This window comes from Dysidea avara, chromosome 5 (assembly GCF_963678975.1).
Source record: "Dysidea avara chromosome 5, odDysAvar1.4, whole genome shotgun sequence".
Taxonomy (NCBI): domain Eukaryota; kingdom Metazoa; phylum Porifera; class Demospongiae; order Dictyoceratida; family Dysideidae; genus Dysidea; species Dysidea avara.
In genome coordinates, this window is record NC_089276.1 from 19,314,882 (window position 1) to 19,342,779 (window position 27,898).

Below are 27,898 nucleotides of genomic sequence, written 5' to 3' on the forward strand. Positions count from 1 at the left end.
TATGTAATTTTATGATCTGTGAACTTCACCAAACAATAAATGGAGTAAATGAATAACAAACACATACAGCTAGCACCAGTTATGAAAAAAACTCTTAAAATATTAAAAGCACCATAAAATCCTAGCACACACACTGTCACACTTGTTCTTCACATGATCATGAAGATTTCTTACACTCAGGTGGAGGAAAGCTCCAATTTCCACCGACACAATATGAAATGGAACTACCTACAGTAGTGTAGCCTTCATTGCAGATAAAGAAAGCAGTTTGGCCATTTGGAATGATGTATATTTGTCCATTATCAGGATGATTCAAAGGTGGGCAGTTCATCGCTATAAAATAACATTTATTGTAAACTACACAAATAGTCTCTTATGTTTGAGGATTAACTGGGCCAACATAACACACAAAACTGCACTCAAAATTGCACAAGCAACTTTGAGTGAAGTTTTATATGCTATTGCACAGGCTTACATCATTTTTCATGATTTATTTCATGTTTCTACATTAATTCAAAATTTTGTACTCATAGATGAAATTTAATACCTAAACCAAGTGACTAAAAAGACTTGAGCTTTAAAAAATTACTTCATCAATTAATATAGTATTTGTTTGTTACTATGAAGCTGAAGTGCAAGCAAATCAATAGACAAATTCCACAATAAGGCTTTATAGCATATAGAAATAACCGTTGCCCCTAGCAACCTGCATTTCCCAGTATTATTAGGGGATGATGCCTAAAGTAACTTCTCCAAATTTTGAAAGGATAACATATATATGTCATAAGATATGACATTTTGAAATTTGTGGTTTTCCCAAAGATATCTATGTGAGAGGGCTACAGTTGCCCTTCTGGACAATCACAAAAATGAGGTATTTCAACGTATGCAAAAACTAAAAATTCAAAAGTACATATGTCTCAATATTACATAATTTTTAGGTGTGAATGTCAACAATAATCTCTCCAAGTTTTAAATGGATAATGTATATAGCTCATAAGATATGACCATACAGTAGATACATGTACTACACCTTGAATCCCATGATTTGTGTGATTACTGAGAAGGGCAACTGTTGCCCCTCTCATTGACAATGTATGGGGAAATTGCAACTTCATAATGTGACTTATTTATGCTATCCTTTTAAAACTTGGAGAAGTGACTTAAGACATTGACACCTACAAACAATGTAAAATTTAGGTTGCTAGGGGCAACACTTGAATTTTTCATTATTATGAAATCTGTCTATTGCTTAACACCATGTACCAGCAAAATACATGAAGCATCTTCATTTTTTGGCTAGTTAGTGTTTTTGTAAAACACAAATTCTCTAAACAAAGCCTCAGGGCTTGTTGTCATTTGATAATTTAAATATTACAGGACAAGCATGTGCTAACTAGAAGGAGTTTAGTATGCTTTGAAGGTGACTGGTGGAATTTTAGGAACTCTTTTCCAATATGTTCATGATTATACCATTTCGCCAAATTTTGAACTGGGCAGGTGTAGTAGACCACATCAGAGCAAAGCTTACTTGTCTAGAGGTTTAATAAGAACCAAAACCTGTAGCTGGCTACTTCTAATACAAAACGTTTGCTCACATGAGCATATGTGCAGACAATCAGAATTGCAGACTATAATGGTTTTCCAAAATCAATCTTGATGCACACCCACAGCTGGCCTGAGCCGGCTGTAAGTGTACCTGGTTTTACAATCCATAACATTTTGTAAAATACTGTATAATATTAATCACTCAGACTGTACCTTCCACAATCACAGTAATACTCTCATACGCATTTTGCTTAATTTTTCCAGCATTGTTGCTTGCTTCACATGTGTATATATTAGTACCTGGTGTATCACTTGGAACCAGGTATGATTGCTGGTATACCTGAGCATAGTAAACCACTGTATTTTTATCACTAAACCACTGTACTGTTGGTGCAGGTACTCCATCAGCTCTACAGTATAGGAAAAAGCTAGTACCAACACTGACTGTGTAGGGTGACTGGGGTGGATAGATGGTGACAGTTGGAGCATCTATGGATGAATGAAAATATTATTGGAGCATTGCATTGTAATAGTAGAAAATATAGACAAGTGGCTACTTTTTATTGTAGGTTGTGCAGTTCAATTTATATTGTAGGTTGTGCAGTTGAAATGGTAATTTACATAGTACACAGTACAACTTCCATATGTACAGTACATACTGTACATATTGACACACATAATGACACATACATACATACATACATACATACATACATACATACATACATACATACATACATACATACATACATACATACATACATACATACATACATACGTACGTACGTACGTACGTACATACATACATACATACATACATACATACATACATACATACATACATACATACATACATACAGATGGATAGAATGACATGCTACAGTATAATAATACAACACAGCTTGAAGGGAAACTTGATGCACCCATGGAAATAGCATGGTGTTTGAGGTAATCTAATAGAACAGTCAATGTGAATAAGAAACATTCACAAAATACTTAAGTTAGTATGGATTTGAGCCAGTGGACTTTATACTTAGCCAACACCAAGAGTTGCAATCATTGAGCCACTGCTGTTCTCCCTTAGTTTGGCTTGGCTGACCTCTTTGTCATCATATCAGAAATTTCTTGCCTTTTTTACAACTCAGTAATTAGATAATAAGTATTCTTGTCTAAATAAGTCCAACACATACATATCTACTATACTTACACTCAACAGTCAAAGTAGTATTCTTATCAGCAGTTGAGTTAAGATCATTAAAAGCTCGACATGTATATGTTCCATCATCAGTACGATTCACATGGTCAAACAATATCACTGATTGTGTTTGTTCACTACCTGGGTCAGTGTTGTTATAAACTAAAACATGTTCTCCATCTGATATGACTTGATCACCATCAGAATTGTACCAGTAAACTTGTAATGGATGAACAGCATCAGGATCATTAGTGGCATTGCATGACAGTTTTACTTTATTGCCTTCAACTGAAACTGTATCATTACTAATATCTGAGATGACTGGCTTGCCTAATAAAGTATTACATATATATTACACTGTTAATTACTTCCTATAAACATAATGAGTTGTACGTGTTGAACAGGTTTGTACAATATAAATTACAAGAGCAGTAGAAAATTCATGGTTGCAGGGTTATCTGCTGTAGATTACTGATAGACTTCTAACTACAATCCAATAGTAAACAATTGAAGAATATGGTGTCATGTAGCATCACTTTCTAAACACTCTGTAGTTTCTGTTGAGTGTTTTAGTAGCCCCTGCACTTATCCTGTAGCGGTCATGCCCTTAAGTGAATGGGAACAGGGATAACTGGACCCTAGCACACTATTGTGGGTAAGTTAAATCATTGCACACTTTTTGACTGTCGATAATAAGGACTGTGGACAACTCTTCAAAGTGATAGCGGCACTACTAATGAAGAGAAACAGTAAGCACATTGATTATACAGGTTACAATGGCGTATTGCTACTTTTGTACACCTTGAAAACCAGATAATTGCTTCAACTGTCAACAGGTTAGCAATGTTTACTGTGTTATTATAAACAGCACTAGACTGATAAGTTGTGAGATTTTCCATGTGGTTTCACTCAGGCCAATTTTTGCACTTTAACGTTACATAATGGCCTTGTGGTTGTTGTGTAAACAAAACTCCATAATCAAATTCCTTTTTCTATAGCAAATAATTTGATATAAATAGGATTATAATATTATTGTGAGTTAAAGAAGTGTCCTCACATGCATGGAATAAGTAAAAAATTGGATCAAATAAACATTAAGAGCCAGAGATACTGGATTTTAAAATGCTGATCCAAAATGCACATAAGACGGACTGATATTTTAATATTTTTCAAACGACTATAACTAGTTGAGGATAAAAAGCATGCATACAAAGTTTTAACCAAGGATGTATCGATTTATCTCCTTTTACATTTACAAGCTTCTAATAAACACATTGGAGCCCTGTGCATACTAGATACATGAAAACGCATTGAACACCATGGCTTATGTGGTAGTGGTTACTAAAGCCATATTACATGTACATATACTGAAGTACACATTGTATACTGTAAATTGGGTTATTTTCGTGTATGAAAATATTCATGAGTTAAATTTTCGTGTAAATAAATTTTCATGGGTGCCTGGACCCACGAAAATATTTTTACATGAAATTTTTGTCACGCTGAAATTATAACAATTGTGTATTGCTGATTGATAGACTGTTCACTATTTTACTTACAGGCACAGCAAGGAACAACACCTACAACAGCGAGCAAGCTCACGCAATGCTAACAAGTTGATGACGTGATGTTGTGTACGTGGATATCATGTATATCATCAACTATGTACTGCTACAGTTGGTGAAAATATTACCTGCACACGAGAACCTACAAATGAGTGATAGATATGCAGTAGCTAGCCATTATAAAAGACGGAAGTATTGGACATGTTCCTTGAAAATGTCTCATGTTTGTTCGCTGTTTCTTTGAAGAGGAAGTAGTATTACTTGTTAATAACATGAGTGGACTTACCACAGAGTGGGATGGTTACTAACTTCCTGTAAGCGTTTGAGTGTTAATCAGATTGCTGCAGGTTCGAGGCTGCCTAGGTCCAGTCATGGATTTTTCTCCTTTCCCCACCTTTTCAAACATATTTTCTGTAACAACTTTAGACAGGCTGTAGGACCAGGTATCCTACAGACCTTCAGCACTTGTGCTGTAAAGCCTTAAAACATGCCGGTTAAAAAAGAACACATGCGAAAAAAATTCGATGTTTGTTTATATTCACGTGTTAAATTTTCGTGGATGTAGCTAACCTTGAAAATTTATTACCATCGAAAATAACCCAATTTACAGAATATTTCATATTATGCTATAACATTGCTTGAAACTCACCATACACAGTAATAGTAGCACTATCAGATATAACACTACCATCATCATTTGTGACAACACAATGATAGACACCTTCATCTTCTTCAGTGATCAGACTAAATATCAGTTTAGATGATGTGATATTCACAGCTCTGTAGGATGGTCTTATCCAACTATTACTAGATGACTGGTACTTCTCCCATTTGTATAGAATAGGACCCATTCCAGTAGCTAGGCACTCCATTGTGTCTATGTCATTATTATTCTTACTGATCACAGCAGATGATGGCTGTGTTGTGATTATTGGTCTAGCTACAAAGTAGCAATGATACACACATCACTTCTCATACATAAACTTACTATCTACTTCAAGCCAAGCACATCTAATATTGTTCCCACAAGCATTAGTTGCTACACAACAGTAGTAGTCTTCATATGATGTGTTCACCTCAGGAATTCTGATCACATATGACATAGAAGAGAAACTAGAATCATCTGGAGATGACCATTTCTCAAAAGATGTTTGCACAATTATAGGTAGCATTGATGTGTGGTTTCTTTTCCACTCATACACTAACCCACCAAAGCTCCAAGCCAGACAATTAAATATGGCAGTTCCTCCAGGACGGACAACAACAGGCATTGGTGGGCTGATCGTTCTTGGACATGGAACTGTTGATTACCAAACAATTATATTATTAGTCACCACACAGCTCACCTGTTACATTAATGTGGACAAATGATGAATTGACTTCTCCAATATAATTCTTTGCCACACAATAGTAATCTCCTTTGTGGTACCAGGTAATTTTTGTTATCTTCATTATGCTAACTCTTTGATTTATTGATTTAGAGGTAGAAAATTCAGCAGTTTCTGGTAGTTCTTTATGCAACCTTTTCCATGTAATTGCAACATCATCAAAGCTTGAAGCAGTACACTTTAAGACAGCTTCACCACATGTTTCTGCCTCAATAAAAGTCTCAGGCTCTATCGTAACCTCTGGTACCAACACTATACAAACGCAATGAAAATTTTACAGTGTCAAGAAAGGATCATATTTACCTTCAATTGTGATTGACTTATAGTTAGATACTATATCTCCAGTGGAGTTGCTCATTACACATCGATAATCTCCAGCATCTTCTGGTGTCACATTATAAATGTTCAGTTGTGATGACTGGATCCCTTGCGTTCGTGATGAAAAATTGTCATTTCTTTTCTCCCACATGTAAAAGAAGCCATCCCTTTTTGGTATGCATTCCATGGACAGGTTGTAATCATTAATGGCAAGTTGTATTGATGGAGATGTTAATACAATTGGCCGAAGAGGTGAAGCTGGAATGGACAATGGTTACCACATAAATACCCTATCTGCTTAAGCCCTGTACAAACAGTGTATAGGCTTTACATACAAAATCTTCATTTGGCAGACCAAAATTATTTATTATGGTAAAATATTCATGAAAAGTGTTGGACAGGTGACATTGTTACACAGTATTGTTGATATTTTAGGGCTTTCCAAAGCAACGTCAACCCACGATTTGTACAAACATACACTCACAGTTATACGAATGCAGTGTATATATACATAAAGCAAACAAACATACTTGAAGCATAAAGAATAGCACTTTCTGATCTTGTTGCCAGCCTGTTAGCCCATACTACACAATAATATTTTCCTTCATCTTCATCAATTACATTTGGAACAATTAGAGTGCTAATAGTGATCTCTGGTGATGACACTTGACTAGTAATACACTTCTCATGTAATAGATCATTGGAAACATGTTCTCTGTACCAAGTAATGGTACGATGACCATTTCCTCCAGCAGAACATTTGAACAAACCACTAAAAGGAGCAGCAGCGCTTGTATCGGTAGGATGAGTGATGATACGAGGAGACAAAACTGTAATGTATGTTCGTGCATAGAAAGTTGTAATACAGTGGAAATAACTCTTGATGAAATTATTGTATATGTGTCATCTGGTTTGTGGATTGTGTGTAAATGTGCATACATGTTAGAATGGTTGTCATAGTATTTTAAGTAAGGAAATGGGAACGTATGGGTATGGAAAGCAGGAGTAGGAATGACCAATAGAAAATGCCTAATAAAGGTCATCATATCAATATACAGGTTGGAGTTTACAGCATAATGGTTCTTTGCAGAATTGTTGGACCCTTGTGTCTCTAACAACCATAATACTCTAATAGAGCAGTCACCTGCAGTTAAGAATTTTCTATTTATTACTATCCCATCAGGGATCTACTTTGAAAACCTGAAAATTTGGTGGACTTGGCTAGCTGACATATAGCTAAGTTGTCAATACTGAAAGCTACTCTCTTGAAACCAGGAAAATTTTAAAAGTTGCTAATCAAGTGATTTACAAAGTAAAACTCTTCCATTTATATGACTGACAGTGCCTGCATATACAGTAGGTGTGAGAAGTTGTACCTGCAACCTCAGGATAAATGGGGTATGTGATAGTTGCAGTATGCTTGTCAGGTTTGAGCCGAGGAGGCTAAGGACAGCATGAACCATTGAGTCACTCCAGCTTGACAACATACACGTACACTGTCACGACTTCTTGTACTGAAGCTGGAGGTGAAGCTTCCCAATTATATAATAATTATGCATTGTTAGAATACTTTGTAAACCCTTCATGTTTAATAGTTAAATCTCTAGCTTTCACTTTTGACAACCTAGTCTATAATTTATATGCCAGCTATAGTCCACAGGTTTATAATGCAGTGAAAGTTTGGACTTCTCTATTCAAGTATCTTAATGCAGGGTGACTAGCTGCTTGATCACCCTAGAGGAAGATGTGCAAAGAAGCATTGTGGTTCCAACCAGTATATTGACATAATGACCTTTATCACTTATCAGACATTTTCTGTTGGTTGTCTCCACATTTCCTACAATTTCACTCAGTAACCCTGGTATTAACTTGTTACACAATATTAGTGCTAGTTGTAGGCATTTTCTGAGAGGTCCTTCCTACTCAGTAGGTGTTTGGAATACTGAAAGATAAGTTTCTAGCTGATCAGTATACATATCTGATGCTAAATGATTGCTATGTTAAGTTTACCATACAAAAGCATTGAAACTGTGTATGCTTGTAAGTGTACAAAACTGCTAAGCAGAAATGGTAAAGTCAATGACACATAACATTTTATGGTACAATAAAATCACTACAATCACAAACAATTACATACTGGTACCTTTAAAAGTCAGTGTGGCATAATCTGAGAAACTGTTGCCAGTGAATTCACAAGTGGCTACACATTGATATTGGCCAGCATCTTCAAGTTGCAGGTTACCAAAAATTAGAATGTTAGTGTTCACTCCACTGACTGTTGATGGCATATCCTTATCAAATCTTCTCCAGTGATAAGACGATGCTCTGTCTGCTTCACATGTTAATGAATGGGTTTGGTTGTTAGTGAATAATGTAACTGACTGATTTGATGGAGGATTGGTTATGGTTGGATATTCTGGATAATTAAACAGAATATAAATGGCGTATGGCGCTCAGCAGATGCATGTGTGTATGTAGTATTATAGTGTTGCGCGCGCGCGCGCGTGTGTGTGTGTGTGTGTGTGCGTGTGTGTGTGTGTGTGCTGCTTCACTAGTTGACACCAGGCCACTAGGCCACATCAATGGTATCTGGTGTTTACTGGGCAAGCAAATTTTCAACTGTTCTTATGTCGCTTAGTGGCCATTGTTAAACTTCAAGTTCCATGGCCACTCTCCATGAGATCTGGCAGTCCTCCTGTGGGCAAAAAGTCCTGCCCCAGATTTTCCTGCATGTCTGAGTGGTGCATAGCTGATTTACTGGGCAGCAATAGCTGTGTTTTGCATGAGGCTTTGCTTTATTTTGTGTATGTGTGTGTGTACAGGTTCAGTATAATTACTGATTTGTTAAAATGTCATGAACATAATTTTCCTGTTGAAGCAGTAATAACCATTATTGATCAGGAAGCAGATATGTACAGTATACAGTATTATTGCATACCTGGAAAATATTTCAGGATATTAAATTCACTGGGATGACCATATGATGGTGCACTATTCGAACCATACACCACTGCTGTCATTGCAGCTACTGCTGTAGAATTAGTGTGGACAATCTTAACTGCACCTTTTGATATGGACATGTGAGCACCATATACCTCAACTCTGCCATTATATCTAATCGATGTCCAAGATTGTGACTGAAGTGACTTGTTCTCTCCATTTGATATCAAGTAGATCATATCTGGTTGGTAATACTCTGCTAGCACAACAATGTTAATGTAGTTAGTATAGCTTGACGATTCAATGGTGGAAAGCTTAATTTCATTGCTGTAGTGTACAGTAGCCGGTACTATGGTTAACATTGGATCAACATCTGTCCATTTTAAAGTCTGCCTATATCGATACCTTTCATAACTTCTTTGATAATAGCTGTGTGCTTGACTAATCTGGGCCACTAAAACTCCTTTATTTGAGTGAATTGCGCAGTATCCTTGTTGTTGATTAAGTATTACAAAATTTTCTTTATTTATGGAATAAGATCTCCGTACATTGTTACAGTATATATCAATGGTGGTAGAGTTATATGCTGCTAACACTGTTAGAGAGTAATATGTTGAGATGATAAATGGCACAGTATAATGTACTTTACCCCAATACATAGTTGCAGGAATCTGCTCCACGAGTTGTTCACAATAACTATAACTTGAAGGTACATATCCACATTCATGACCACTAAATACAGACAATGGTTTTGTTGAAGCAATTCTAGTCCCAGTGAGATCACTTGATGATCCTATATATACTGTTTGTAACCTGTTGACTATAAAGGAGTACTGTCTGTCTTTGGTTAGGCTATTAACAGTATCATTAATCTTGACATTGACAGTTTGTGTGACTGTCAAATTAATCATAGTGTTGTCTTCTGTGCCAACAATAAGTACTACACTGTCATAACTGGTTGAAGGCACAGAAATCCCATAATACACATATTCAGCATTGCACAGCTTTTTATTAGGCAGGGCTAGAAAAGAATCACCATTACGAGAATTCACATTCTGACCAATCACAATTACATTACTGCTGTTGGTTTTTAGGTAAATCCCCTTATTCTGATCATTGTATGATCTGCAAAGAACACTGTTAGGAAGATTAACAATTGCTGAACCAGAGGGGGTAATAGTTCCACTGTAAGAATATCTCACTCCAGGAACTTCAATTGAGTAGAATGCACTCAACTCTTCAGTATTTGTTAAAAAAAGAGTTGGTGAACTAGTATACTTATTCTCATAGAATCCCAAGTAGTAAGTATTTCCTGAAATAAAATTATTTATAATTAATTATGTAGCAGAATATTTGGTTTAGATTCGTGAGTGGTTCAGGTAAAATCCAAGTATTGCCATATTTTAAGTTTTAAATTACAATTACATAATTAAGTCCGTGATCAATGTCATATCAACATAATGAATTATTTTGATAAAATTTGGGCATTGTGAAGTCATAACGATGATTTCTTAATACAAAAGTTTAAGTTTGCATTTTTGTCAAATTTGTTTAAAGGAAATAATATTTGGATTTTATTTGTACCACCCACATTTGTATTTTGCAGTGAGTCTAATTGGCTGCTGGTCAGGATCTAAATTCCATAGATCCCTTGTTCCTTCTCTCTGGAGTATTACAAACCATGGCAGGTGTTTGTTTGTAGCACTGGTAGCGAATGTATGGGCATTAAATTGACGGCACGGCCAATTAGTATAGAGCATATCATACATATCAATTTAATATGTAATACAATATTTGCAACCATAATACAATGCAATACAGTATGGCTAATGAAACATCTCAATCCATATATACTGCACATTGTAAGTACGTATTGCTGAGTTGTAATGGACTGTGGTTTGTGAATAATTAGCCTTTGGATGTTACCCTGCTAGAGGGCAACCATCAAGGCCACTATATTTAGTGGTGACTAAGGCCCATTTAATAGTAGTTGAGTGGTTGTACCTACACTAGAAGTACAAAATTAATGTATTTGATAACTGTTGGCTATTAGCAGCTTTGACTTTTGCATAACTGAATTTGGCACTACTACTGTCTAATGTATCTCAACATACAACCACTACTTATTCCACTATTAAACATTTACTTTATAGGTCCTATAATCTGAAGCATTGTAATATTGCTAATTTACAATGTTGTTTATCTAATGTTGGTGGTATATAATTAAAATTAGGCATAATAGGCTTGTGCAATCACTGCTGAATTTCTCTATTATTAGCAACTGTCAAGGATGAGATGTGATCTAAATTAGTTTGAGTTCAAAGACAAAGCTTCAAGTAAATTAGTAGCTAATCCTTAGGTCCTGTGAATGTGTCCTTGCTTTTCACGTTTTACTCAGGTGCCCAATACAAGGTCTTCTGGTTACTAAATTTTGTAGAACCCTGTTTTTCAAAGTAGGGACCAACCTTTTTAATTTTCCCAATTATAATGCAGTGCAATGCTCTAAAATTTGTCATAATTCCAATGAATTGCTAATAAACTTACAGTGTTTCAGTAGACAATAAAAGACTGAAGCTTTACCATAGTGACACACCAGCAAGCACACCAGTCATATGCTATGATTTCTAACCATATTTATTTATTTATTTATTTCCATTAACGTACAAACTCAGATATGAGTATTGTTGTACATGTGTATGTAAGTGTGATAAGTAAGTAGTATGATTAGATACAGTAGCCTCTCTCTGAAAGTTTGTAAATCTAGTGAACTCATCAGGTACTGGGGTAAAGTATTCTATAATTTGATCGCTTGTGGAAAAAAGGAATAGGCGTATTGATTCACTCTACAGGGTAGCTGTTGATAAAGCTAAAGTATGATGGATTTTACATACGCAAGGGTCATGAAACATGGTGAAAAGAGTACTTCCTTGCTGGAATAATTTTGAGCATAATAGGTATGTATGGGAATTGAGAATTTATATACTACGTGGCATTGTGTTGTGATTATAAAGCTTTAACAGTGCAGATTACACAATTCCATTAAAATTAAAATTGAGATTCTCTAATAGAGTCTAATAGACCAATCACTCAGTATTGTTCTCTAGTAAAACAGTCACGTAGAAATGAAATACTCTAATAGAGCAACCAGCTTAAACTATTTGAAGCTGAAACGTCAACGTAAATGGCCTAATATTATAATAGCAAATTAACTGATATTATTGGCCATAGAAAATGGCATATATTTAGGAATAATGGGCATTTCTTAAAAGCATAAAAGGTGAAATGTTCAATTTTGGAGCAAAATAGCCTCATACCTAGATGTATGGTAGTGTGTTATGCAACCAATTGATTGATTGATTGATTGATTATTTATTTATTTAGACTCACAGTACTTGTCAAAGCCATTCCTCCATACTTAGAATACACAAAAACACAACACATACATACATACATACATACATACATACATACATACATACATACATACATACATACATACATACATACATACATACATACATACATACATACATACATACATACATACATACATACATACATACATACATACATACATACATACATACATACATAGCAACACCATATACACACAACATGCATAAGAACTATTACAACTACTGGTTGTATTATCAGAATAATTCAAGACTAAGCCAGCACTACACCATGTGTATATATTGTCAAGTAGAAAGATCAATGTTAACTCCATGGTCTTTTCTCCAAAGCACACCATTCATGTATTATACATACAGCTGTCCACCAGGTAGGGTAGGCCACACAGCAATTTTTGATTCCATTTGTGCTGGCTTTGGGTTTTGTATTACTCACATTTTTCTCGGACACAATGATCATTATTGAAGACAGAAGCTATAATTGTGTTGTTCTATTTGACTTTTAATTGTAATGCTCTGCATAATAGAGTGCATATTTTTGAATTCTAATGGAACACAAATAAATACCTAGAATTTGATCTATCAAATTATGAAAAATTTCATTTTTAAATAGAAATTAAGTGAGGTGAACAGATGTATTTAGCAGTGGCTTAGTGATTAATGATTTGGGTGTTCAGTGTGGAGGTCTCTGGTTTAAGTTCTGTTAAGATTTTTTGAACATTTTCATTCACTTTTTACCCCACAGAGACTGTTCTTTTAGGATATTTATCTCAGCCCCACTATTTGGTTTTCACTTTGGAACTCTGTAGTTGTTACTTCTTTGTTTTTCTAACCATCAAAAAGCACTGCTACAATGGCTAGCCTATGCACACACCAAATTTCAAGTTATTCCTAATAGCAGTTTACTCTGTAGCATGATCCTTTTTGTATGAATGAACATTCATAGCACTGTGGACACTTATAAAATTCCTTGCAAACTTACTGTAGTATGTGAATTCACCTTTATATGTTCTTTATTTGTACCAAATTTCAAGGTAATGAAATTACACATTTAGGTTCATAACAATTTTTTGCAAAGTGTGCGAAAAGAATGATCTAGGCCCTCATAAACAAAGAAAAAATGAAATTTTGGCCACCTGTATCTTTGCCTATGACTGGTTTTGGGGTAATATTGACCACAAAAAGAACACAAAAACAGCCAAACTGTGAAAAGAGATGAAGCCTTCAATAGCCTGGGATGGAAAAAAATTTGAAATCAAAGGTGACAGCCAAGAAATGGCTGCAATGATGTTAAAAAATTCTGTGTTCATTAACATTTAGCTATAATGTATTTTATGGACATTATGATTATTGCAGCCATTTTTTGGCCGCCACCTTTCATTTCAAATCCTTTTTCACCCAGACTCTTGGCTTTTTTGTGTGGATATCAAGACACACGGTAGTGTGTCGTGCGGCCCAAGAAGCCGGCGCGCCACACCGTGAGTATATTACAGGAAGAAAGAAAACGTCATTTTCACACCTTTGTATCGCGGTGATCCCTTATCCGATTGGAACCAAATTTGCTACAGAGTTTCCAGCCAGCCAGGGGAGTCTACTTTTCAAATTTGAAGGAAATCGCTCCAGCCATATCCGAGATACGACTTGCCAAAGTTTCGATTTTTTTTCTTCTTCGTGTTTTCGCACACTTGCAAAAATTGCTATAAAACGAAAACGCGTACTTGAAATTTGGCACACAGAAACGGAGTCCAAAGGCGAATCCTAGCATCAAATTTGGTGCAAATCCGATGAATGGTTCAGGAGTTATGACCGATTATTTGCGTAAAACAAGATCGATTTGTTGTCACGCCTACAAGGTAAACCGCTTCATGGAATGAGTTGAAAATTGCTACGTAGATGGAGTAACCATCGTAGGAGTCCCTTTTGGTGGTTTGAAAGGAATCGAGATAAAGACCATGGAGATATGACACAAAACCCAACCTGTGTCACAATTATGCGATCGATTTTTATGAATAAAAAGGTATTAGTTTTCACGCCTACTAGGCAAACCGCTTACAGCAATGAGCTGAAAATCGGTGTATAGCTGGAATAATCTTCATAGAAAGTCCTTGCAGTAGTACAGAAGAATCGGATTACAAACCACTGAGTTATGATTCGAAAGCCAACTCCGTGTAGCAAATGCGAGATCGAGATACTCTAATAGGACAGTCACCCTAATAGAGCATTGGGCTAATTTGTTCACTCCCATTATAGAATTCTATTACATTACAAGTTATATATTCTGTAGGGAGTTCAGCTGCAAACAGTTAATCTTATAGACAGTTCAGCAAGAAGCAAGTCACACTGAAGAGAGTTCAGCTATAAACAAGTTATGCACCCTGTAGAGAATTCAGCTACAATTAAGTCACTCTCTAGAGAATTCAGCTACACACAAGTCACTGTGTAGAGAGTTCAGCTACAAACAAATTACCCTGTAGAGAGATCATCTACAAACAGAACACTTTGCAGAGAGTTGAGCTACAAACAAATCAACCTTTAGAGCGATCAGCAACAAACAAATCAACTTGTAAAGAGATCAGCTAGAAACAAATCAACCTGCAGAGATCAGCTACAAACAAATCAGCTTGTAGAGAGATCAGTTACACACAAATCAACCTGTAGAGAGATAAGCTAGAAACAAATCACCCTGTAGAGAGTTCAGCTACAAGAAATCACCCTGTAGAGACATCAGCTAGAAACTAGACACAATGTAAGCAGTTCAGCTACACGCAATCACCCTGTAGAGAGTTCAGCTAAAACAAAATTTAATCAACCTGCAGAGAGATCAACTACACATAAATCACCTTATAGATAGTTCAGCTACAAACAAATTACCTTGTAGAGAGATCGGCTACAAACAAATCAACCTGCAGAGAGATCAGCTACACACAAATCAACTTGTAGAGAGATCAGCTACAAACAAATCACCTTGTAGAGAGATCAGCTAGAAACTAGACACAATGTAAGGAGTTCAGCTACAAGTAAATCACCCTGTAGAGAGTTCAGCTAAAACAAATCAACCTGCAGAGAGATCAGCTACAAACAAATCAGCTTGTAGAGAGATCAGATACACACAAATCAACCTGTAGAGAGATAAGCTAGAAACAAATCATCCTGTAGAGAGTTCAGCTACAAGCAAATCACCTTATAGAGAGTTCAGCTACAAACAAATTACCCTGTAGAGAGATCGGCTACAAACAAATCAACCTGCAGAAAGATCAGCTACACACAAATCAATTTGTAGAGAGATCAGCTACAAACAAATCACCCTGTAGAGAGATCAGCTAGAAACTAGACACAATGTAAGGAGTTCAGCTACAAGCAAATCAACCTGTAGAGCGATCAGCTGGAAACAAATCACCCTGAAGAGAGGTCAGCTACAAAAAGTCACCCTGTAGAGAGATCAGGTAGAAACAAATCACCCTGAAGAAAGGTCAGCTACAAAAAATCACTCTGTAGAGAGATCAGCTACAAACAAAACACTTTGCAGAGAGTTCAGCTACAAACAATTCAACCTTTAGAGCGATCAGCAACAAAGAAATCAACTTGTAGAGAGATCAGCTAGAAACAAATCAACCTGCAGAGAGATCATGCAGCTACAAACAAATCAGCTTGTAGAGAGATCAGATACACACAAATCAACCTGTAGAGAGATAAACTAGAAACAAATCACCCTGTAGAGAGTTCAGCTACAAGCAAATCACCCTGTAGAGAGTTCAGCTAAAACAAATCAACCTGCAGAGAGATCAGCTACAAATAAATCACCTTATAGAGAGTTCAGCTACAAACAAACTACCCTGTAGAGAGATCGGCTACAAACAAATCAACCTGCAGAAAGATCAGCTACACACAAATCAACTTGTAGAGAGATCAGCTACAAACAAATCACCCTGTAGAGAGATCAGCTAGAAACTAGTCACAATGTAAGGAGTTCAGCTACAAGCAAATCACCCTGTAGAGAGTTCAGCTAAAACAAATCAACTTGCAGAGAGATCAGCTACAAACAAATCACCTTATAGATAGTTCAGCTACAAACAAATTACCCTGTAGAGAGATCAGCTACAAATAAATCAACCTGCAGAGAGATCAGCTACACACAAATCAACCTGTAGAGAGATAAGCTAGAAACAAATCACCCTGTAGAGAGTTCAGCTACAAGAAATCACCCTGTAGAGACATCAGCTAGAAACTAGACACAATGTAAGCAGTTCAGCTACACGCAATCACCCTGTAGAGAGTTCAGCTAAAACAAAATTTAATCAACCTGCAGAGAGATCAACTACACATAAATCACCTTATAGATAGTTCAGCTACAAACAAATTACCTTGTAGAGAGATCGGCTACAAACAAATCAACCTGCAGAGAGATCAGCTACACACAAATCAACTTGTAGAGAGATCAGCTACAAACAAATCACCTTGTAGAGAGATCAGCTAGAAACTAGACACAATGTAAGGAGTTCAGCTACAAGTAAATCACCCTGTAGAGAGTTCAGCTAAAACAAATCAACCTGCAGAGAGATCAGCTACAAACAAATCAGCTTGTAGAGAGATCAGATACACACAAATCAACCTGTAGAGAGATAAGCTAGAAACAAATCACCCTGTAGAGAGTTCAGCTACAAGCAAATCACCCTGTAGAGAGTTCAGCTAAAACAAATCAACCTGCAGAGAGATCAGCTACAAACAAATTACCTTATAGAGAGTTCAGCTACAAACAAATTACCCTGTAGAGAGATCGGCTACAAACAAATCAACCTGCAGAAAGATCAGCTACACACAAATCAATTTGTAGAGAGATCAGCTACAAACAAATCACTCTGTAGAGAGATCAGCTAGAAACTAGACACAATGTAAGGAGTTCAGCTACAAGCAAACCTGTAGAGAGTTCAGCTACAAACAAATCAACCTGTAGAGCGATCAGCTGGAAACAAATCACCCTGAAGAGAGGTCAGCTACAAAAAGTTACCCTGTAGAGAGATCAGGTAGAAACAAATCACCCTGAAGAGAGGTCAGCTACAAAAAATCACTCTGTAGAGATCAGCTACAAACAAAACACTTTGCAGAGAGTTCAGCTACAAACAATTCAACCTTTAGAGCGATCAGCAACAAAGAAATCAACTTGTAGAGAGATCAGCTAGAAACAAATCAACCTGCAGAGAGATCATGCAGCTACAAACAAATCAGCTTGTAGAGAGATCAGATACACACAAATCAACCTGTAGAGAGATAAACTAGAAACAAATCACCCTGTAGAGAGTTCAGCTACAAGCAAATCACCCTGTAGAGAGTTCAGCTAAAACAAATCAACCTGCAGAGAGATCAGCTACAAATAAATCACCTTATAGAGAGTTCAGCTACAAACAAATTACCCTGTAGAGAGATCGGCTACAAACAAATCAACCTGCAGAAAGATCAGCTACACACAAATCAACTTGTAGAGAGATCAGCTACAAACAAATCACCCTGTAGAGAGATCAACTAGAAACTAGTCACAATGTAAGGAGTTCAGCTACAAGCAAATCACCCTGTAGAGAGTTCAGCTAAAACAAATCAACTTGCAGAGAGATCAGCTACAAACAAATCACCTTATAGATAGTTCAGCTACAAACAAATTACCCTGTAGAGAGATCAGCTACAAATAAATCAACCTGCAGAGAGATCAGCTACACGCAAATCAACTTGTAGAGAGATCAGCTACAAACAAATCACCCTGTAGAGAGATCAGCTAGAAACTAGACACAATGTAAGGAGTTCAGCTACAAGCAAATCACCCTTTAGTGAGTTCAGTTACAAACAAATCAACCTGCAGTGAGATCACCTACAAAAAAGCACTTGTACAGAGTTCAGTTACAAACAAATCACCCTGTAGAGAGATCAGCTAGAAGAATTCACCTTGTAGAGAGTTCAGCAACAAAGAAACCACCATGTAGAGAGTTCAGCTGCAAACAAATCACCCTGTAGAAAATTCAGTTACAAACAAATTGCCCAGTAGAAAGATCAGCTAGAAAAAGTTACCTTGTAGAGAGTTCAGCTACAAAGAAACCATTCTGTAAAGAGTTCAGCTGCAAACAAATCACCTGTACAAAATTCAGCTACAAACAAATCACCCTGTAGAGAGATCAGCTAGAAGAAGTTATGTTGTAGACAGTTCAGCTACAAACAATTCACGCTGTACAGAGATCAGTTAGAAGCAGTTTCCTTGTAGAGAGTTCAGCTACAAACAAATCACCCTGTAGAAATATCAGCTAGATAATTCACCTTGTAGAGATTTCAGCTACAAAGAAACCACCATATAGAGAGTTCAGCTGTAAACAAGTCACCCTGTAGAAAATTCAGCTACAAACAAATCACCCAGTAGAAAGATCAACTAGAAGAAGTTACCTTGTAGAGAGTTCAGCTACAAAGAAACCATTCTGTAAAGAGTTCAGCTGCAAACAAATCACCTATACAGAATTCAGCTACAAACAAATCACCCTGTAGAGAGATCAGCTAGAAGATTGAAGTTACCTTGTAGACAGTTCAGCTACAAACAATTCACTCTGTACAGAGATCAGCTAGAAGAAGTTTCCTTGTAGAAAGTTCAGCTATAAACAAATCACCCTGTAGAAAGATCAGCTAGAAGAAGTTACCTTGTAGATATTTCAGCTAAGTTAACCCTGTAGAGAGATCAGCTAGAAGAAGAGTTACCTTGTAGATAGTTCAGCTGCAAATAAATCATCCTGTAGAGAGATCAGCTAGAAGAAGAGTTATAGTTCAGCTGCAAACAATTCACCCTGTAGAGAGATCTGCTAGAAGAAGTCACCTTGTAGAGTGTTAAGTTACAAAGAAATCACCATGCAGAGAGCTCTGTAATAAATATATGTATTATATAACTTGTACATTTACTGATAAATTCAGAAATATTTAAAGTATTTAACATCTGCTTCATCTTTTCTTCTTCCTGTGGTAAAGAAAAAACAATAAGTTAAAAAAGCCCCAAAGCCGGCCATAGGCTGGCTTTGGGGTATACAAATACAAAAAGAAGTGAAATCTAATCCAAAACAGCCAAGCTGTAAAAAAAGTGTGCGGCCCTCAAAAAGGCTATGGTGAAAAAAGATGTGAAATCCAAGGTGGCGGCCAAGAAATGGCTGCGATGGTAGGTTAATGGTGAAAATTTTAATAACGACAATTCAGGTGAATTTTGTGCTAAGACCTAGCGTCACCAAATTCACATGAATTATTGTTATTAAAATTTTTACCATTAACCTACCATCACAGCCATTTCTTGGCCGCCACCTTGGATTTCACATCTTTTTTCACCATAGCCTTTTTGAGGGCCGCACCCTTTTTTAAAGCTTGGCTATTTTGGATTAGATATAATATATACTAGTGCACAGTTAATTTCCTACTTTAGTGGTAACTTGTCATTAGTATATATAGTCATGATTGAAGATCGAATATTCACTAGTATAGCTGTAGGTGTAGATTACTTTTTAGTTCTATGATGCTTACTCCAATTCAAAATTCCTATATTTTATTGTTTGCTTTTAAAATTACCGTGACTGATGAACCCAATTGGTGTGCATAATGTAACAAAGGAAGAATGCAACTTTATATTATGCTGGAGTATTTGACCAGGCCTACAACCACTACTACCAACTTACCAAGTATACAATTGTGAAGGAAAGATCGGACTGGTGTTTGGCTGATGAGTTTTGAAAAGAAAACACAAACCTTCATGATCTCTACTATACCATCCTATGATGTACTGTACTGTATGATGAGCAAAGTGATTCAAGCTTTTAAAAGTATGCATGGAAGGTTTAAGTAGAAAGAAAACAATACCAACAGTAGAATCGAACTCTTAAACCTACTTGTGATCATACGTTTGGTACTATTGTTACCAGTAGACAGTTCTCATGTTGTTTATTCCTCATTCAAATGCGGTGGAAGTTTTGGTAACTACACCAAAAAAAACAAAACAACCTTCAACATGTACTGTAGAAGGAAAATGACAGCAGTTAGTAACTTCAAGTCATAACAGATGACGATTCCTTCATTTGGTGCAAAATTGCATCAACATGTGCAGTGATGGATGAGCAAATGGAATGCAGTCAATTGATTTAGATTTTTCACTGATGTGACAATCATGCAGTATAAACTGTTACAGCATTGATTCCAAGTGACTTGTGTTGGATTCTGGTTGGCGTCAGACTAGCCATTTCTAATTGTTGCTGTGACTATAACATAAGAAAATACGTAACCACGAGGTTTACAATCCAATTTTAACCCATTTGGAAGTGTTTAAATAATATACAGTACATATAAAGGTCCTGAATAAATAGTGTGTAATTGGAAGCCATAAATAAGTAAATGGACAAATAATATAACATGTAAACATGTAATTAACAAATTTTTAGCAGCTGCTGTTGTGGTGTAACTTCAGCTGTCAAACTAAATTGACAGGTGGAAAAACAGAGTCCAGCAAATTTGAACTAAGCAGATTGCTCAGAAGAGCCAGAGACTCTCGGCTCTTCTGAGCAATCTGTGGCCTAGAGAGTATTTCCTGAACTAATGCTTTACAGTAGTGGAAAAGCATGAGAAAATGAAGAGTGAAGTACTCATGTCCTGACAATGTTGCAGCTTTTTAAAAATAATAAATTTAGCAAAGAAAAATCCCTCCTACCCAAGATGTCACATATGTCACATGAATTACACTGTGCTCAGCCTTACTCTAGGAAAGAAAGGTGCTTTGCTCCTAACATCAAGTGCATTATGACAGAATGGAGAGGAGACTGAAGAGCTCTTTGGATAAACAAGAATACTGAGTAAAACAGGAGCAAAGCAGCAGAGCAAGTTTTTGCTGTCTTGCATGGCAAATGCAAGACACAAATTTAGAACTTATGCACTACTTTGTATATATGGGCAGAATGTTTATTGTCAGTGGTACAGTGATAGATGTGGGGAAAAGATTTCAAGGGCTCCATGGAAACCCCAGTGTTTTGCCTGAAGCATTTACATTTGGTGAACCCAAACTTAGTTTTAATGATCACTACTGTAACCTTTAGTGACCAAGCCACTCAGTTAACTAGTTACAAAGCCACTCAAAACTAGTCATCCATCTTTAAGTTCATTAAACTAGCACCTGATAATAGTATTAATCTAGAGAATTTACAAAGTTTATTATTAAGGCTTCAAACATTTCTACAAGGCCTTACATGGTAAAATTTAACTACAAAACAATGTCATTATATAGTGATTTTTACTGTATACTGCAATGCATAACTAGCTCAGTTACCAATGGGCTGTAGGTAGTAGCCTTACCTCCTCATCTGTATCTGCCACTGTGTACCTTTTCTTGGTTCCTAAAATTTGTCTAATGGATGAGGAGGTTGCATATCACCATCATCATCATCTGTCAGACTCATATCTTATGACTAATTGGTACTGGTGACTGCACAGTCAAACTTTGTGCCTGCTGAGTTTCAGATCTTTTGATCTTCTTCACAAGTATATAGTAGTTATGGGCAATTGTTTCTCATTTGGGAAAGGCAACTATCGGATTTTAGTGGTTGAGAGAAAATTGACATAACTTTATAACTATTGATCAGAATGTTTTTTTTATTAGCTGATCAATCTCTTGTGGTCTTGAAATATGTAACATGGTGTAAACAGCTGCTAACCATTTTGCCAGCTGTATATATCAGCTGCTAAATCAATGTGCCCACACATCCACAATGTATGTAAGTACACCCTAAACAAGCTTTGTATCATGTAACACTATACACAGACCAGTACCACACAATTGTCTGTCTCACACATATTACACTTGCAATCAAACAACATACACAGTGACGTGGAAGACTGCAAATGGACTTTTAAATAACAATAATAATATTACTGGATTGGATCACTGGACTGAATTTTTTTTGGTTTTACACACTACTTAAATGACTTGTGAAAAATTTCAGCACCAAACAGTAAATACAGTATGAAACATTATTGCAAAAATACAGTGAGGAAGTAGTATGAAATAAAATATTCACTATAACTATACATGAAATCCCCACTTTTAAAACCTTGCTTTATGGATGCAGAAATATCAATCCTGTTAAGGAAACCTGAAATACCGAGATTAAAGAATCCTGTAAAGTGCTGAAAGAATGATGAAGGGGAGGAAATCTGCAATCCTTTTGCCCATCGTTTAAAACAGAAACCCTAAGGTCATTTCATAGATTGTATGGCTCTGACTCGGCAGCCAGTCATCTTCATTTTCTTTCGCACAGCTGGCAAGTAACAGTGGTAGATTTGTGGAACTTAATTCCAGCTGAAATATTATTGCAAGGAGACAATGCAGGATGGAAAACTGTTGAAGATATTCAGAGCTTTATTAGTGAATTAAAATGTAATATTTTAATAACTGTACACTATGTGTGTATACAGCGAGGTTTATTAAACATAATAAAAAGCGTCATTTATTTGTAGCTACAATAAGCCACATTAGTTCAATTGCATGGATTCCATTGTGTGACACAGCATCTAGTCTGCTTTATAGCAGATACCGACATAATTATTGAAAAATGCTTCTTTCACTATGTTAGACACACATATTTGATTGTTGCACAACTTTCTGATGATAAATTGAGTTTTTTAGTCACAGGAATTTGCAGGTCTTGTAACTCCAGGAGTGGATTTAGGGTTTCACAGGAGAGGGTGTTAATAGGAAAACAAGCGTGTGAAGCAAGCTCAGCATGTGGAGCATGCTTTATCTAAGGGGATCTGGGGCATGCCCCTCCCCCAAGAAAATTATAACCTCAGATTGAATTTGGTAGCAACCAGAGGAGGTTGGATGCGATTTAAGCGCTACTTAAACATATTGCTCTTAATTACATTCTTTTGTTTGGTATTTCACGTGACCCTCAATAGTCGCAATACCATAGATCCAATACTAATCTGAAAAATGATGGGGTCCACTGGGGTTTGTTAGATATTCAGATCGTCCTTCACGTAAGCTTCAAGTCAATGTACTTTGTTTTCTAAAAGCACTCTAGATTTGGGGTGAAATTAATAAATTGCAATTTGATGCATAAAACTTCACCAGACTTATCACGTACATTTTCTATAATGAAACAACAACCCTTCACTGCGTTACACTGAGATTGCTGTATTACCCTACTCAATCTATCTATGATAAAACAGATTTTGCATAATATATTTTATTGGTGCTTTAAACTTTGGTTTTTTTACCAGCTTGATTAGCGGTGTTGTATGGGGTTCATCATGCCGTTAGATTTAGAAATACATAAGCTTTCAAATGCACTATAGTTTTAATAAAATGAAGATTTTCCAATGAAAATGTACAGCTCACGTGAACGCGTCCAACCTCCTCTGGGTAGCAACTATGACAGACATAAGCATGTGTGAGTCACTTATTGTCAATCTCTAGTAGTGGTAATGGGCTCTCAATACAGAGGGTACAGTATAAATGCAACAATACAGTGGAACCCCTCTAAGACAGTGGTAGTTACTTTGTAAAAGTAACTCATTACTCGTTACTATTTAATATTTGCAATAAAAACTATTTAGTTACCAGGGGCAGCTGTAAGGGGGTTCCTGAGGTTTCCAGAAACCATTCAAATGTATTCAAGCATACCTTTTGCAAAGGCACAAGACATACATTCAGATCAAGATACTCTAATAGAGCAGTCAATCACTCTAATAAAGCAGTCAAACACAGTATTACGTATAGAAGAAGCAGTGTAGCAAGCTATATATGTAGCCATAAATAAGGATTTTTATGTACTTTATCAGTGATATTAATATATAACTAGTGGAGAGCAGTTATTCTCAGCAGGCAGTTGGCTACCTTTTTTTTGTCTTCACCAAAAGTATATAGTTATGCTCCTGATTAGAAACCAGTCACCAAAAATTCTGGAGCTGCCTATGGTTATACTACCCTTAAAATAAAATTACTATTATATTAATGGTGTACTTTAAATATATAGTTGTATTATGTTGGTGAAGAGCTCTTTGTAAAAACTTCCATCTTTTAGGTACATGCAAACTATCAGTGTTGGGCAAGTTACTTTTGAAAGTAACTAGTTACATATTACATATTACTTGCAACTGAACTATTTAGTTACAGTTACATATTACCCATAAAATAAAGTAACTGTAATAATATTACATATTATATTACTTTGTGTCCACAGCCTTAAGCTGTCACGTGTGAAACTACCACCTTATCACGTGACATGATTGCGTTGTTGAGCAATGTGCAAATGTTGGTTATAAGTAAGAAGCTGGTGAATAAGCTTCATTCAGTAGGCTTCATTACTTTGTTGTGGCTAGACGTTACTCAGTGGATTACTAACGAGATTAGTAACTTTGTTACTTGTAGTAATAATATTACGTAATATTATTAGATTCGTTACAGTAACTATATTACTTAGGTAACGCGTTACACTTGTAAGTAAAGTAACTTGGAGTTATATTACCTGTTTTTATAGTGTATTTCGTTATATTACTTTGTTACCACAAAAGTAATAATATTACGTAACGTGATACATAAGTAGCGCGCTACTCCCAACACTGGAAGCTGGTGAATAAGCTTCATTCAGCAGGCTTCATTACTTCGTTGTGGCTAGGCATTACTCAGTGGATTACTAACGAGATTAGTAACTTCGTTACTTGTAGTAATAATATTACGTAATATTAGATTCATTACAGTAACTATATTACTTAGGTAATGCGTTACACTTGTAAGTAAAGTAACTTAAGTTATATTACCTGTTTTTATAGTGTATTTCGTTATATTACTTAGTTACCATAAAAGTAATAATATTACGTAACGCATTACATAAGTAGCGCGTTACTCCCAACACTGCAAACTATAAGTGTGATCTGTCTTCAGGCACATGCTTCCACAACATGGAAGATCGGGAAATAAATTACAGTAAAAAGGAAATTACTATATTATTTAAATAATAAAACTTATGTTCAATTAGTCAGTACAGCTACAGTATCACAAATTGTGTCATTTTACCAAGGAAGATTTAGTATAGAGAAATTTACTGGCACACACAATTCCAGAAATGCTATCAAGTGCCAGAAAGTCACAAAACTGTGACTTTTATTTACTTAAGGCCGCTATTTGGTGATTTTCTGTACATGTTTTTCATCAGAAAACAGTTTCAAACGTAGAGCACGGGCAGGCAGGTCATTACCATTATTCTTAATTCATACATCAACTCTCTGCATAACTGGCAGTTACTGAAGCTATAATTTTACATATACGTATCCTAACAACCATTGGATTCTGGTTGACTTCAGATGTAGCTACTTATGTATATTGCACCTATCAATGTCAAGCCCCATCCCCCACCCCCAGGAGTCCACTGGTGATTTGACATCTACATATTGCCCCACCCCTGAGGCTTTTGACGGCGGCAGTTTGCTGAACAAAAATTTTAATAGATAAATCAAATCCCTTTAGAAACCCCTCTTTCAAGGTGGGGACATAGTGGGGAAGCTTTATACTCCTAGTAATTGACACTAGACTTTGTCAAATCCCCTGTATTTCCCCACCCTACCCGGGGGTGGGGAGGATTGATAGGTGCATATAACTAATCATCCAGAAAACAGTGGACAAAAAGAAATTGACACCACAATTTGCCGGTTGTCTGCAGAATCATAAACTTTTTGGCAGAATATAAAAGAAAGAAGTCATATAAGTTCATGCTAGTCTCACGTGACCAAACTGTTTTTTCTCAGCACGGTGCCTATTGATTAAAATTATAAGTACCTGCTCGAAAAAGAATGTAATCGATAAGCTCGTCGATAAGTGCCTTGCCAAGGACTTACTGCTATCACATGTTGTACGGCGAGGGCTCAGCTATATTAAATAGATAGCCAGCTGCATGTGGCTTATCACATACAGTGCATCGCTCTTCACTGGTGCCCGGCGGCTGGTGAGTAGCTGATAGCTATTGCTTTCCTTTTGGGTATAGCTGTCCTACATGGCTGTCGTGCATGGCCAAGATGCTTAATACTCACTATATTCATTTGCATGCGTGGAGTAGACGCTGCAGTTATGAGACACAAAAATTTTAATTTATGCTGTTCCAAAGGGAAATAGTTTCAGACTACCAAATTTAAGGCACACATTGTGGTATTTAATTTCAATAATCATTCATCTGAGCAGAATAATACACAGTAGAGCATGGCATGGTCAATGACCAGATCTTGGATGGGTTACGAGACACACATATTTAATCCTTTGTAAAAGCAAAAGGAAATCACCTTAAGTATTGAAACTTGAGATGTAGTTACAGTCACTACTGCTCTGTCTACTAGTGGTATAAATTTTTAAAAATCATTTCATTGTAGCAAGTAATGCAGAAAAATTAAGGTACACTCAAGCCAATTATGGGACACTTACAGTAATTATGAGACACCATACTCTTTAATGTAGTTTACTGCATTGAATAAGGAAGAAAACAATTCCTTATAACATTTTCAGCTCACTGATGATATTTAAAATTATAAAATACTTAAGCCACACCCTATACTAATGTGTAATCTTTGCTGACAACAGAGGTTTGTGAGCTTAATTCCACCTAATTAAATATTTGAAATTTCCAACTCTAATGGATTTTCTTACATTTTACAGGTTGCCATCGTGTTCACACAACCAAAAAACATAGGAAATGTGGGTATAGCAGTGCATATGTGCAGCTTTAAATTCATCTCATTTTTCAGCTAGGCCCGTTTTCTGATTTTTGCTATAAATATTGTGTAGCTACTGCAATGTATTGTAGTCCATATTTTCACAGCATGTTCACTCCCCGTGTTCACTACATAAACAAGTGTTAATGACGAGAAAATCGTCACAAGCTACGTAGGTGTCCCATAATACCTGCCGTCTCATAGTACCATGCAGCACCTACCTAATGTACGGTTTCGTCTTGCCAGGAATCCAGCTACCCGGGTTTCAGGTAGTTGTGTACCCCTGAGTCTAGTCCATATTTTCACAGCATGTTCACTCCCCGTGTTCACTACATAAACAAGTGTTAATGACGAGAAAATCGTCACAAGCTACGTAGGTGTCCCATAATACCTGCCGTCTCATAGTACCATGCAGCACCTACCTAATGTACGGTTTCGTCTTGCCAGGAATCCAGCTACCCGGGTTTCAGGTAGTTGTGTACCCCTGAGTATAGGCCCCGTCACCTTGTAGCTCAACTATTTCCCTCGCTATTTCCTGTATGTTGTCAAATATCAGGACGTTTAAATTTTTTTTTTCGCTGTTGACATTACTGTTTAGCTACCTCGCTGTAGTTACATCATATAGACTTAGTTACGTACCTACCCATTACGACCTACCTTTGCTGCAGCGAATAGAGAGGGACCCCAAAAGCAGGATCACCGTAAAAATCATCGTTCAAGCATCCACGGCACAAATGGACCAGAAAGAGTTCAACGTAGTAGCTCAGTATGGCGCTCTGGCTCAGCTAC

General features: G+C 36.5%; 1 protein-coding gene across 1 annotated transcript; it reads right to left on the reverse strand.

Annotated features, from left to right (window-relative positions):
- Nucleotides 1-19: 19 nt before the first annotated feature.
- LOC136255815 (hemicentin-1-like) lies at nt 20-27,898 on the reverse strand. The gene is made up of 11 exons (XM_066048710.1): nt 27,767-27,898; nt 8,953-10,266; nt 8,158-8,430; nt 6,545-6,844; nt 6,000-6,272; nt 5,655-5,948; nt 5,297-5,608; nt 4,958-5,248; nt 2,756-3,073; nt 1,762-2,037; nt 20-333 (listed from the first exon to the last, which is right to left on the reverse strand). The coding sequence occupies exons 1-11, from the start codon at nt 27,819-27,821 to the stop codon at nt 158-160; spliced, it is 3,882 nt and encodes a 1,293-aa protein (XP_065904782.1). The 5' UTR covers nt 27,822-27,898; the 3' UTR covers nt 20-157.

Coding starts and splice junctions, on each gene's coding strand:
- LOC136255815 (XM_066048710.1), bottom strand. CDS start 27,821: ATGATTTTTACGGTGATCCTGCTTTTGGGGTCCCTCTCTATTCGCTGC. Junction 6,845..8,157: donor TGCCACACTGACTTTTAAAG/GTACCAGTATGT, acceptor CATACATTACAG/TTTTGTCTCCTCGTATCATC. Junction 334..1,761: donor TATTACTGTGATTGTGGAAG/GTACAGTCTGAG, acceptor GTTATTTTATAG/CGATGAACTGCCCACCTTTG.